The sequence below is a fragment of the Hipposideros armiger genome, unplaced genomic scaffold (assembly GCF_001890085.2).
Source record: "Hipposideros armiger isolate ML-2016 unplaced genomic scaffold, ASM189008v1 scaffold_42, whole genome shotgun sequence".
In the NCBI taxonomy this organism is placed as follows: domain Eukaryota; kingdom Metazoa; phylum Chordata; class Mammalia; order Chiroptera; family Hipposideridae; genus Hipposideros; species Hipposideros armiger.
In genome coordinates, this window is record NW_017731392.1 from 5,055,502 (window position 1) to 5,070,222 (window position 14,721).

At 38.1% G+C, this 14,721-nt stretch overlaps 1 protein-coding gene across 8 annotated transcripts in view; it reads left to right on the forward strand.

Annotated features, from left to right (window-relative positions):
• Window positions 1–14,721, forward strand: part of LCOR (ligand dependent nuclear receptor corepressor) — a 144,118-nt gene that overhangs the window by 653 nt on the left and 128,744 nt on the right. For 4 of the 8 annotated variants that reach the window (XM_019639037.1, XM_019639038.1, XM_019639039.1 and 1 more), the window contains exons 1-2: window positions 165–335; window positions 628–701. In XM_019639037.1, coding sequence (XP_019494582.1) covers window positions 253–335; window positions 628–701 — 157 coding nt within the window. In that variant the 5' untranslated portion in view covers window positions 165–252. Of the gene's footprint in view, window positions 1–164; window positions 336–627; window positions 702–14,721 lie in introns of those variants that run through there. The other 4 variants (XM_019639040.1, XM_019639045.1, XM_019639041.1 and 1 more) reach the window with 1 other exon arrangement.

The window sequence follows — 14,721 nt, forward strand, 5'->3', positions numbered from 1 at the left end:
GGTTGGCCCCGCGGTGCTGCCTCTCGACTGGGGGCGCCGCCGCGGGTCCGGGGCGGGTGCTGGGCCTTTGGCTCAGCTCTGTCCTCCGCTCTGACCGGCGCCTTCCCCGTCCCGCGCCGCCCCTCCCCCACGCGCAGCAGCGGCGGGCGCCGGGCGTTCGGGCGTGTGCGAGGCGTGAGGTGGAGATGGGGGCGGAGGGAGCCGGAGCTGTCACAGGCCCCGGGTCCGCCTGACCAAGCCAAGTGGGGTGTCATGGCCGCGGGGGGCAGCGGCTGCACTTCCTCTGCGGGCGGCGGCGGCGGCGGCCGGGGAGTTAATCCTCGACGCTCGGGTCGGTGTGTGTGTATTTGTGTTCGGTGTGTGTGCGCGGCGGGGAGGAAGGTGGGGGGGTGGGACCGGGTCCGACCGAGAAGACACGTCGCTCTTGTCCCCTCCTGGGGGATTTTCCGGAGCCGCCGCCTCGCCGAGAGCCTAGTCCGCCCCCCGCCTCCCGGACCTTGGGCCGCCCCGGGTGGCTTTTTTCCCCGTGGGCAGAAGGGAGTGTGGACGGGGGGCCGCTCCGGGAGGGGCCGGGGGGCCGAGCTGCGCCTCTTACACTATGTGTTTTGTCTGTTTTTCTCTCCCAAGGTCCCGTTTCCCTCTGTGCGGCGGCCGGCGGGACTATAAGGGCTTAACTCATATATTTAACCCCCCTCCAAAAAGTAAGTGGCCCGTGTGGTGTCTCCGCTCCGCCCGCCGCCCCCTAGCCCCAGTCCATCCTTGTGTCTTATTACTCTCCTGTCCTCCAGTATTGTTATTTCCCCATCTTTGCTTCGGTGCTGCTGATGTGTGGGGAAATGCGTTCTCGTCGTCCTCGGTCCCCCACGCCCAGTCCTCGGGGAGGTCCAGAATTCCAGCCCCCTCCCCACCCGTGGGGAATAGTCTTGGGAACCAGGTTTCCCCAACAGAATGTAGGAGATTCTGTCCGTTCTCTTGGCCCCCTCATCCCCTCCTTCCCGACAGGGATTCGTTGGAGGAATTATGCAAATCCTGCTTTCTGGTGTCCATTCAGCGGCAATTTCATGCGGTGAGAAGTTCTCTTTGTTGTGCGAGGGGGAGAACAGACACTGATTTAATAGACATATCTGTTGGGGGGAAGGGTGGAGGGGGTGTTGGAGAGGCTCAGTTTGGAAGAATTACAGCACTTGGTTCGCTCAGTGTCTTTGTGTTTGAGCTTTCTGGCTTGACAGGAGGGTATGCCCTTTACAATGTCCCACAAGGGATGTTTTTCTATAATAGATTATAAAGCAAAACTGAAACTTCAAACAAGTCAAAAATAAGGTAACCTTTACTTAGAGGATATAAGCCTTTCCATTTCTGCAGTGTTTCGTTGTAAAAATGTATGTGGATTTTAAAGATTTAGACTAACATCAACATTAATATAAGCAACAATGCTTTAAGGTATCTGATCATATCACTTTGTCCAAAGGTTAAAAGTATATTTAAGAACATATGCTTGTGTAAATAATAAAAGGATGAGTCAGTTTTTTGGTGTAATTTGTCTTGTGGATATATTGTAAAATTTCCCTCTTGCCAATCCAAGCCCAGCGCTACCCTACGGGAATCAGCTTTTGGGATCAGTTATTTGCTGTGCTCTGTCTCTGCTCATTTTATTCTTTCAAACCTATCATACATTTGCTGAAATGTTTGTTATGTCTGCTTAAGCACTTTTTGAATTATGTATTATTTGTAACAGTCATATAAGAGAGCTTATAAAAGGCATTTAAGTTTTGAGAAGCGTGGAATTTATGAGTTTTCAGAATTGTGAGTTAATATAAAATCCTGAAATTATTTTGAAGACTTCTTAGTTTTAGCATTTGCTTCACTTTTTTGGTGATTGGGTTTTTTTAGTAGGACTTTTTCAATTTTAAATGATTTTGAAATTGATGACTATAATCCTGTAGATTTCTTAAGTCACTGTTGCTTTAGTTTAGATGGTTTTGATGGGTTGTTTATCTTATTTTAATTGTTTGCTTTGAATTCTTGCCTTTTGCCTCAGGCCCCGTTTTTATTAGTCATTGCTAGTGTTAGTGGTTAGTTACTGCTTGACAGGGTTTTGTTTGGTTTTTTTAAAATGACTAGTAAGTCCTGTAAATAATCTGAATTGAATATCAAACTTCAGATTCATTTTTTGAAGGAGGATATTAATCTGGTGATCAGTTTTCTTAAAGCGTACCTTTAACTCCAAATTTCCACTTTCAAGGTAGTAAAGTTCAGGAGATATTTAGAGTCCAGAGTGCAGAGCAGCATTTTAATCTGAGCAGTAATATATAGTTGATAGTCTCCCAACTAAAATCAATTGGGTCTCATATTTTCTCTTTTATTATATGTAATTTTGTGCTTTGAGAGGAGAATTCTAAGGAAATCAATTGTAGTGTTAACTTTCTGTATTTAAAAGGGCTGGCAATGATTCTTACATACAGTCCAGATGACAACTATGTATGTTGTTTGTCACTAGCAGATGTAATCATTTATCTTAATGGGATTGGTTCTGAACAGTAACCTTGTATTTGATTCTGTTGACTGATTTATCTTAATGCTTTGCAGTCATTTGGTTTCTAAATGGATGTTTAACTTACAGCAGTATGGATTAAAAATGAATTCTCATTTCCAAAATCTAATTCTCCCTTCTACTTTTTTGGCGGAGAGAAGCGGGAAGACCATATCTAGATTGTGGAAGTTGAGGTAGATAGAGGTGGAGGTATTGGAGTTTCTGTTATTAGGTTTTAGTTGAATTGGAGTTAGTAGCAGATTCAGACAGTGATTATGATCAAGATGAATATTTGGTCATCAGGTGATTATTGAGGTGTCCTCTGGGACAATGATGATCAGTCCAGATTCCAGGAAGATTGAGATTCTCTCTGCTGCCTGGTGTGATGTAACCTATTGCTTGGCTGCTTCTCAAGCTCTTCCTGATTTGGGGAAAGTTGTGGTGATTTCATCTTAGCTCTGACTTGACTGAAGAAGGATAGCAAGATGAGTCTTTTTGACTTAGAATTGTTTCAACTTGACCTAATTTCCTCAGATGTGCTTATAGCTGGAGCAATTTTAGGAAGCATCTGAATAATGCTATTTTTTTTAGCCTTATGGGACTACCCAGGATGACCTGAAATTTCTTCCAGAGTGAGAATTAGATGTTCACTGTCTATAGGGACTTGCCACTTCTGAGTACTTTCCTGATCACTTAGCTACTTGTTTGTTTAGTAGTGCTGTTTTTCGGAACAAAAGGCAGTTAGGTAGGTACTTCATTTAAATATTTATTAAGCATCTGCCTTGTACCTAGCACTGTGGGCAAACAAAGATTTTGGGGAAGCTGCCCTAATCTTCAGGAGCTTTTAGTCCTTAGAGAAAATATAGTGTATTCAGTTACAGTACAAGGCAAAATGTGCCTTACGATGGTGCAAGCCAGTGCTAGAGGTGTTTTGAAATGAAAGAAATCTCTTGAGATGATGAAGGAAGGCTTCATGAAGAAATTGGCAGGTTTTTGCTTCATTTTGATGAATATGGAAAAGGCATTCCTGTCATGAAAAACAAATGAGCACAAATGGAAAAGGACAAGAATGAGTTGTCTGTTTAAACTAATCCATGATTCTTGTAGGGGATGTGTAGGTGATATGTTTGCAAATGTAGGTTGTAGGATTTTCTAATGTAGGTTACAAAGTGGAGTCTCTTTGTTAGGCAACTTGCAGTTTGCAACGCATTTCGCCCCGTAGCTCAGGAAAGTAACGTTTCCTTTATTTAAGGATTCCATTGTGGAATTCTACAATAATGACAGTGATTGCTTTTTAAATAACTTTTACAGGGTCAATATTGTCATCCATGACAGTGTTTCTTCTAAATATAAGCTTGTTTGGAGGCTGTATGTTATTCCATTGCACAAAACCTGTTTTTGGAATTGCCTAAAATCAATGGCATATTCTTTGACTACCCTTAGTATTGGAAAATTTTCATCTTTAGAGATTGGGTTTGGTATTTGGAAACAGTCAAAAAGTATTTTCTGTGGCAGATAAAGGTATATATAAAATAATGAAATTGGTTTTCTTTCTTGGTTTGCAAACTGAGCCTGGAAGCTCAGCACTTGGGGCTTGATTTGTTTTGATGTGCCTCTGAACTTCTGGGGGGTTTTTTCTTAAAGATTTTATTGGGGAATTGGGGGAGGGGAACAGCGTTGGGGAATTGGGGAAGGGGACCAGTCAAGTTGTTCTTCAGTCTTCATTGTGGAGGGTGCCAGTTGCCTAGCTTGTGGCCTCTAAGCTCAAGGTGCTGTGTTCAAGCTTAGTTACAGGTGGGCGTAGCCACCATCCCATGAAGGAGTCAACCAGCAGCCTTGTTGTTAAGAGCGCACGCTCTATCCAATGAGCCATCCAGGTGGCAGCTCAGCTCAAGGTGCGGAGTTCAGTCTTAGTTGCAGGTGGGCATAGCCCACCATCAAACAGGCAGTCTTGTTACACCAGCTGAGACATCCTGCCACCTGTTGGCAGCTCAGCTCGGGCGCAGCGTCACTGGCCCATGTGAGAATCGAATCGGCAGCCCTATTGCTCAGAGCCCACACTCTTAAGCCAACTTTTAACCAACTGAGCCATTCGGCTGGCCTCTGAACTTCTTTTTTTTTTTTTTTTAAGATTTTTATTGGGGAATTGGGGGGATGGGAACAGCGCTGGGGAATTGGGGGAAGGGGAACAGACAAGTTGCTGTCCTTTTGTTCTTCAATCTAGTTGTGGAGGATGTTGCTTCACTGGCCCAAGTTGGCACCATCATTGCGCTCTTCTCTGGCGAGGCAGATCAGTCGCCGGCTTCTGGACGGCCGCTCACTGCGGCTGCTGGCCGCTCACGCTGGCTGCTGGCTACACACGGTAGCCCATGGCAACCCACTGCCACAGGGAGTGCAGCCTACGCCGTCGCCGGCGACTCATGGCAGCCCAGCTCCAGGTTGAGCTGTCGTTCAGCATCTTAGCTGTGGAGGGCAGTGTCACTGGCCCTCATATGTGGGATCCGAACCGGGGCCCTCTGGCATCCCAAGCGAGTTCTTAACCATCGCGCCACTCGGCCGGCCCATGAACTTCTTGATTTATTCTTATTTTCTTTATATCCTACCCATTTGCTGTATGGAATCTAGATATTGGGTGGATGTGAATAAACAAAGCTTTTATTTTTTTGTAGTTTGAAGTTGAAAATTTACCATCACTACCCTCCAGATTATCTTCTACTCGCAATATTAAAACAGTTTTTTAAAAACTATTTCTTACACTTGCCCATTACTTTTGGGATAATTTCATTGTGAACTATTAGTTCCTATTAATGTCTCTTGTATATAGGAAGTATCCCAAGTACAATGCTCTGTATCCTGAATTTTTCTTTTTTTAAATTGAGATATAATTCACATGCCATAAAATTCACTCCTTTAAAGTATACAATTCAGTGGTTTTTAGTTTATTCACAAGATTGTGCAAACGTCAATATCTTATTATAGAACTCTTTCATTACCCCTCAGAAGAAACTCCATACCCATTAGCAGTCATTTCTCATTCATCCTGTGACCCAGCCCTTGGCAACCCTTAATCTTCTTTCTGTAGATTTGCCTATTCTGGACATTTAATATAAATGTAATTATGCAGTATTTGCCCTTTTGTTTCTGGCTTCTTAGCATGTTTTCAAGATTCATCCATGTTGTAGTATGTATCAGCTCTTTATTGCTTTTGATAGCTAAAGATTGCATTGAATGGACATATACTATGCTTTGTTTATCCATTCATGAGTTGACAGATATTGTGGTTGTTTCTACTTTTCACCTATTATAAATAATGCTGCTGTGAACATTAGCAGCATTATTTGTGTGGACATTTGTTTTCACTTCTCTTGTATGCACATAGGAGTGGAATTGCTGGGTCACGTGGTAACTATGTTTTAACTTTTTGAGGAACTGCCTAACTTTTCCAACTTGGCTGCGGTATTTTACACGCCCACCAACAATGTGTGAGGATTCAGTTTCTCCACAGTCTTTTTTCTTTTTATTTTTAGGTGAGCCACCCTGCCACCTGTTGGCAGCTCAGCAGCAAGCAGCTCAGCTCAGGCTGGGAATTGAACCGCTGTTGCTCAGAGCTGAAACTCTTGTGCGAGCTCTTAACCAACTGAGCTACTCGGCTGGACCTCTCCACACTCTTGTTAACACTTGCTATTGTCTGTCTTTTAGATTATAACTATCCTATTGGATAGGTATGAAGTGGTATCTCATTATGGTTTTGATTTGCATTTCCCTAATGACCAGTGATGTTAAGCATCTTTTCATGTTTGTTGACCATTTGTGTATCTTCGGAGAAATGTGTGTTCACATCCCTATCCTATTTTTAAATTGAGTTATTTGTCTTTTGTTGAGTTTGAGTATATTCTGGATACTAGACCCACATCAGTCTGTGATTTGCAAACATTTTTTTCTCATAATACCCTCAATTTGAGAATAATTACAGACCAGAAGGTAAACTGAAATATGCAGTAAAGTCTTCACTTAAGGGCGTTGATAGGTTGGTTCTGTGACTTTAAGTAAACTGATGGATAAGGAAACCAGTTTTGCCATAGGCTAATTGATATAAACGAGTTAAGTTCCTATGACATCTCATCAGCATTATAAAAATGAAATGACAATGAGCCGAGCAACATTATTCAAGGACCTGATGTAGCTTATGAAGGGAATAATGGATATAGTTGTGGAGTGATCAGAGTGAACTGGAATTACTCAGGAAAGGCTTCCTTAAAAATTCTTTTCTATGAATTATTAAAATTATTAGTTATTTGATGGAGTTGTGTAACAACACAGATATATTTTGGTATCCAGATCTTCAAAATTCCTGCATTTCTTTTTGTTTTTTCATTTTTATTGGGTAAAGCGTATTTTTCCAGGACCCATCAGCTCCAAATCAAGTCGCTGCCCTTCAGTCTAGTTGTGGAGGGCGCAGCCCACCATCCCATGCAGGAATCGAACCTACAACCTTGTTCAGAGCATGTGCTCTTAACCAGCGGAGCCACCTGTCTGCCCTAAATTCCTGCCTTTTTCTCAAATGAAGTTCACATCAAGTTCAGATACTATGTCAAACTACATTATTCCAACCTTTTCTATCCCTGAGTTTTGGATAGGAAATAAAGGTTTGGGTAGAGAGGGATACTTCTATATAGACATTTTATCTGAATCTGTTCTTTTTCTAAGTTTGAATAGCGAGAAATCTATACAATAGCAGTACTTGTGAAATTTAAGATTACATTTTTATGTTTGCAAAACCCAGGTATTTGACAGGTTATATTTATGGCAAATTATTATATGATCCTACAACCTACCTTTGCAAGCTTATCACCTGTATGTCCCCTAGGAGTTTCTTTTCTGGTCCTAAACTAAAATCGACTTTTCAAAAGACTGTTTTGAATTTTGTCATTAGTCTTAGTTTCTCTGAGTTTTGAGTTGGTTAGATTTGGTCTGTTACAAAGTGTCAGGTGTAGTGATGTCCTAAGGATGAAATTAAGAATCTTATGAAGTAGGTGGCACAGTTAGTCTGAGAATCCTTTAAATAATGGATTGTCTGTGAGGGGCAAGTTAGGAAAGCGATACAGTGATGATTGACATTGTTTCATGATTTTGTTTCGTTTTTATTCCTTTTGTCTTACATGTTTACGTTTATCTTTATTAAAGAGAATTAAGTATTCTTTTGATGTAATACTTAAGCAGTTTTCTGAATTCACTGTTATGCAGCCCAAGGAAGTTATATGTATAAAGCCAGTTTTTGTTGAGTGCCTTTGTTATAATGAGTTCTAAGTCCAGTTTTGCGTAATGTGTATTTTTGAATTGTAAGAGCAAGATGTTCAGAGGGAATGGTTAAAAGGAAAAAAATAAGGGGGTGGCCGGATAGCTCAGATGATTAGCTCGCAGGCTCATAACACCAAGGTTGCTGGTTCGATTCCCATGTGGGCTTAGGAGCTGCGCCCTCCACACCAGATTGAAACAACTACTTGACTTGGGTCCTGGAAAAACACACTATTCCCCAATAAAATTTCTTTAAAAAGGAAAAAAATATGAACGTAACCAGTGATTTAGACTTAATTTCAAATTTTGATATTGAGAAACTAGTAATGAATGTTTAAGACATTTCATACTAAAGAGAACAAAGAAATTCTAGTCAGTTGTATCTTAAATTGTATTAAATGCTATTACAAAACTGTAGTATTTGAAGTAAAAGAGTATTTCTTATAACTTCTAATCATTAACAGTTTATCTATCACAATTGTTTTGCAGAATTTGAAGGGGATCATTTAGAAACAAAATTGTCTCAGATTTTTGATAAGTGTAACTTGGGAATAAATGAATAAAAAGACTTGACATATAGAAAGCAGGAAGTGTCAGAAAAACCTATTAATTGTGTCACCATTGTATATCTGCATAGCACATTTTATACATTTTAGGAAAGTTTCACATGCATTATTTTGTCTTTATTTAGAAATGTAGGAAGATAAAGATGAGTATTTAAAAACGTTCAGTTGGGAAACATTGAGTAATAACTATTGTTAAATCAATCAGGAGATTTCCCTTAGAATAAATGCTTCCCTCTTATCTACAGAAATAATGGTATGATTTTTTTTTTTTAAGCTGAGCCATCCTGCCACCTGTTGGCAGCTCAGTGGCAGCTCAGCTTGGGCCGTGAATCAAACCGGTGACCCTGTTGCTCAGAGCTCGCACTCTTGAGCGAGCTCTTAACCAACTGAGCCACTCGGCCAGCCCATGGTATGATATTTTAATGTTTGAAACATTTACTTAATTTCTCAGGTAAAAGTAAAACAGAGCTAAACTCTTCCAAAAGCAAACTTTTAATTTAACTTGGTCAAATTGCTGTATGAAATTACATAATAGTTTTCTATCTTTGTTAAATTGATACACATCGAGACTTTTTGGGTTAGAAGAATTGACACCAGTATTATTTCCCATGGGAATTATTATTGGAAAAACTTGTATGATGAGCATTTTCATTCTCATTGGTAATACTCAATAGTCTGTGACTGTTACTTAGTCAGTGTCATGATTAGCTTATTTTTCATAAAATCTGAATCATTTTATTTTATCGTGATCATTATCAATAAATGACTATTGTGTAATTTCTTGTATTAGTTGACTTTTTTAAAGGTTACCAGAGGGTGAAAGCATGTTCTCCCTCTCCTAAAGCCACAAAACAAAGTGGAAGAAAACCTTATTTTGAACGTATCTACAGGGTATATCTTTCTTAGTAAAAGAAAATCCCACATACGAAAATGTGAATTTACCACAAAGAAATATATTTCATTTTACAACAGAATTCATATCCGATTGAATATAACTACATGCTGTATTAGTACATTTAGAATTATTGGTATATACAAATTTTAAAAATAAGTGTACAGTGTGTGCAGAGGAAAAAATTGTTGAATTAGTTATATTAAGACATGTTCATGTTCAGTTTGTTGCTTGCTTGTTTTTCAGTTTGTTGCTCTATTTTCTTTCTGTTTTTCTTTCTTTTTTTCTTTCTTTCAGCTTTTTCCTGAATACTCCCTTTCATCTCAATCAATGTAGGCATATTTTCTAGGTTGTTTGTAGGTATTTACATGGGATATTCTGCTGTTCTCTTTCCTTTCTTTCCATCTTTTAGATTCACCATTTAGAAGTGATGCCAGAATTTTTCTTGTTCAATCATATTAAAGGGAATGGAATTTTAAAAAAATCTTTCATTTGGAAAAACTTCAAGCATACTGAAAAGTAGAACTGTACACTGAAAACCCAGCTACATCAGCTAATGGTCATTGTTTCATTCCTACTGTATGATTTTGAAGCAAATCCGAGACGTATTTAGTATTGAATCTTTTTTACAATCTTTTGTGTTGTACTGATGTCCTCTTCCCACCTCCTATCCCTAGCAAGTGGTTTATAAATTTGAAGAAATATGATATCTAAATATGGAGAAGACAAGTTTTTGTTTTATTAATGTTTATTAAAAGCTGCCATATGTTCTGCATTTACTATGTGCCAGACAGGAGAGCCCTTTGATGTTAATATCGGTTTTACAGGTGAAGAAACAGGTTTTGAAAGATTAAGGATTTCATTCATGGTTACTCAGCTAAAGATTGGTATACCCAGGATTGAAGTTCAAATACCTGTGTTTTCTAATCTTGAACATTAGAGCAACACCCTCCTTTTAGACTGCCTTATTTGGTTCCACTAAGTTTACCTCTCTTTCTTTGTTTCTAACTACTGATTGCATACTTGATTTATATCACATTAAAGAATTCTGGTTTCTCTACCCATAATCTCACCATAAATGGTAACATAATTATTCTTTAAATTCCCTGGCCTAGAATGACTTGCCCCCTTCTCCAGCATTGTGGTCCTGTTTTGTCTTTCCTTTTTCTTGACTTTTTAGTTTTGTCAGTGGTGTTCAGAGCTAAGAAGGTTTCTGAGCTGAATGTTTCCATTGGCTTAGTTTTATTGCATATATGTTTCTAGACTGGCCTTTCTTCACCATTGGCTGAGATTTGAGCATAGCCCTAGAAGAGGAAAGACAGCAAAGGATACCCGAGTGATTCCAGGTCTTAAGCTTGGTGAGCCTTCCGTGTGGACCAGCCTAGTTCACAGAGCACTTTGAAATTGGTAACAAAAGCTTTAAGTAAAAGTGTGTAGGGGCTGGCCTTTTCTTCTATTCATATCCTTCCCAGAGACCTCAAGTGGGGATGAAGAGGGGGGCAAAGCATAAAGCAGACTGAGGTCAGGATTCAGGATTCCTGGATTTTAGCCAAATGTCTTCTCAATTCTAACCTTTTAACTGTGACTTAGGTTTGGTGCAGTTGGCAATAAATATTTTAAAACGTGGAAAGGGAAGTTGCTGAGTAGTATGTAAATTCTGAGAAGGAGGAGAGATTAGGCAAAATTTTTAAATGATACACTGTTTTGGTAATTTCAAATATCACTGATCTTAGACAAAATGCTTCATTAGTAGATACAGGAAAGTGTTGTGACAAAGATAATAGGGAGACATTCCCATCAAAATAAAATGAGAAACTCCTTACCTCAGAATAAAAATCGAGAGGACCATAAATGTTTATAAATATGCCTGTTGAAATTTGGCTTTTTTATTGCATGATTAATGATATAAATACTTATATGTGTTAGGCTATGTGAATTTTTATTCGGCTAGTAAGGAAGCTGACTGAGTTTTTAACTTATATTGAGTGGCATATCTGATCACACTAAAATGATACTTTAATTATGAATGGGCATTAAGAAGTCCATAAATCTTTGGGAATAGTTACTGAAAAAAATTTTAAGCTGGTCATTTTTCTATGAGTGTTTAATGTAACTAATACATCCTTTTAAAAATGATTTAGCTAATATATCACCTGTGTCCCATGGTCAGTGTACTAAATTTTACTTATTGTTTACCTACTGAAAATGGCACAATTATTCTTAGCAGTAATATTTTTATGACACTGTGTTAGATACTTTAGATCTGATTTCTGTTCTGGAAAGAGAATATGTCAAGATAAAAATAACTTAATCAAATAAACATGGATTAATTTCCAACAAATTTTGAGAGGTACTTGAATTTTGCTATTTTGACTTTTTAAAAGAACAATTAGTATGATTAACATGGTAACACTATTTTCCATGTGAGATTTGTACAACCAATTGTTGTTTGTACTCATATATTTACTGTATAGCCTTTCACTGTGGAGTTTTTATTAAAATAGATTTTGGCATGTTAAAATAAATACATATATACAGAGTCAGAAATCAACATCTATCTACTGAAAACAGGGTCAAGACTCATGGCTACCAATGTACAGTCTTATGTAGAAGATAACATTTCCTTTGCCCCTTTCTCCTTAGTCAAAGAACTTCCGTTTAATTTTATGTAACATTTAAATAAAAGATCAGCACATTTTATTGGTGAAAGGCAAGGGTAAATTCATAAATGGGGGAAAGACAGAGAAGAGAAACTAGAATTTTCCACATCAGTGAAAAGGCTTTAGGTAGGACTTATCAGGAGCTTTCAATCTGTGGGACTTTTTTTTAAGTAGGTCACATAGGTGACAGTCCAACCTCAATGAGTTGTTTTGGTCAAGACTGTTAAACTATTAAGACTGAGTTAGTCACAGATTTTGATATTTTAAAAGCAAGAGAATGTAAATTAATGGAGAAGACTATTCTAATGTAGTTACATAGATAATAAATTGACATTGTAGCAAGGACAAGGGACCAGAGGTATTGATCGCCCAGACAGTTTTTGCCTTTTTTTTTTAAAGATTTTATTGGGGAATTGGGGGAGGGGAACAGACAAGTTGCTGTTGTTTTGTTCTTCAGTCTAGTTGTGGAGGATGTTGCTTCACTGGCCCAAGCTGGCACCATCATTGTGCTCTTCCCGGGCGAGGCAGATGAGTCGCCGGCCTCTGGACGGCCGCTCACAGTGGCTTCTGGCTACACACTAGCCCATGGCAACCTACTGCAGCAGGGGACTGCAGCCTACGCTGTTGCCGGCGACCTGTCTTTTTTTTCTTTTCCTGAGGACTTAAACTTTATTTTGGAAAAAGTGGAATGTTTGTTCTTATTAACTTACTAATAAATGTTTATGTATTACCTCTCAGACATTACTTAATAGAAATTATTTCTTAAAACTATATGAAGATGTTTAGGTAAAAATATCTTTAGTGATTATTGTATCTAAGTCAGCCAATCCACTTTTGTCAGATGTTCTTTAACAAGTAATCCAGATAAAATCAACTATTTTGAGGAATATGAATATATATCCAGTTACAAGTAGAAAGAAGGTAAAGAATAAAGACTTGTAAGAAGCAAGAAGGGTCTCTTGTTAAATCATGCTGCTGCCGATATCGGGTTTCTCTGACTCAAGAACAGAAGTATAAGCAGTGATGATAATGATATTGTTGCTGTTATATGTGACTGGATTATGAAATAAGCAGCACCCTTTAAAACTTGATACTGAGAGGATGCTCGCTCTCAGATGGCAGAATACACAGGATCTTCTGATGTTTGGTCTCATGATGCAGCCTAGGATTCTGCCAAGAATGGTCTTTCAGGAATGAGTAACTAACTCCCTTTTACATGATACAGCTTTTCATTCATCTTCCTTCCCTGCTCTATATATCTCCATCTTTCCTTTATGTTTCTTTTTATCTCTTTTTGTATACATAAAACAAATTGATATGTTTGGAAATACATCAAATTGAGAAGTAAACTGAATTAATTTTTAAAATAAATGTATATATGTATTAGTCTGGGGAAACATACACCTTCAGAATCCATGGAGATAAGAATGACTTTAAGAGGTAGAAACAATGGTGGTCATAGTTAAAAGAATGAAATTAATGAGGCAGAGTTCAGTAATGAAATATATTCAATAAAATTTGCTTTCAGTGAACATTTTTGGCTCTACTTGCATCATTGTTTATATTAAGTCCATAAACCAATTTTATTTTGGTGTAATTCAATCAGTTTTCTCTCTCCTGGCTTTTGTCTGTTTATGAATTTTTTAAAAACTTGAGATGCAGCCTTTCTTGAAGTTAAGCATTGGTTTTTCTATTTGTTTTCTTTTTTTAAAAAAAAACACTGGTTACATAAACACTTGATGAACTTCTAGAGGAAACACATAATACATAAAAATTTTAGATATGAATATGCATACTTTTCAGATATTAACTTGAAGAGTGAACCTTTTAAAGATTGTATTTTGATAGGATGGAAGAGGTTGTTAAATGTACTCTGTATTCAGAAGTTTAATTCCTCAACTGTTTACCACATTCTGAGGCCCATTCTGGAAACACTTGAGCATACAACAACAATAATAATAAAATGTGGCTTTGATTTAGGCAGACCTGGGTACAAATTTTATCTTCACATTTTACCAGCTGTGGGATATATATAGAGAGAACTAATTTTAGTTTCTTAAATGAAATAGTATTAATAGTAAACACTGTGTAGGAGGTTTGCAAGAATTGACTGAGGCAAAGACCTTTATCTTTGCTTGAAAAATAATAGATCACTTGAAAAAAAATCTGTTGAATCTAGTTCATAAAATTTCTTTTTTGTATATACTCCTAAAATAGTAACACAAAAAAATATTTTTGTAATATTGAACAGTGATTGTTCTCTCCGGAATTTAAATTGTACTATGTTTGGTCTATTCAAAATTTCTGTATATTTACAGCTTTTCTGTGTAATGGTTTGGGTGATGACAATTTATATGTCATTAACATTACATTTATTATGACATTCTACAGGATGGAATGGCAAAAAATACTCAAGCTTTTGTTTTTTTGCCAACTAACAAATAACCACATGTTTTTTCTTAGGTAAACATTTTTCTTAGGTAAAAATAGTTTCGTCTTAGGCGTGGAGTGGGAAAACCCCTGAAGCAAGAGCACTAGGTTCTACAGTAGTATGACTATGGCTGTATGGTTTTGAGCAAGTACATCACTTAAGTAACTCTCTGCATTTTGGATTCCTTATCTGTAAAATAAGAAGGTCTTAGAGTCTTCCTTTTTTTTTTTTTTTTTTAATTGGGGAATTGGGGAATGGGAACAGCACTGGGGAATTGGGGGAAGGGGAACAGACAAGGTGCTGTCTTTTTTTTGTTCTTCAGTCTAGTTGTGGAGGACGCTGCTTCA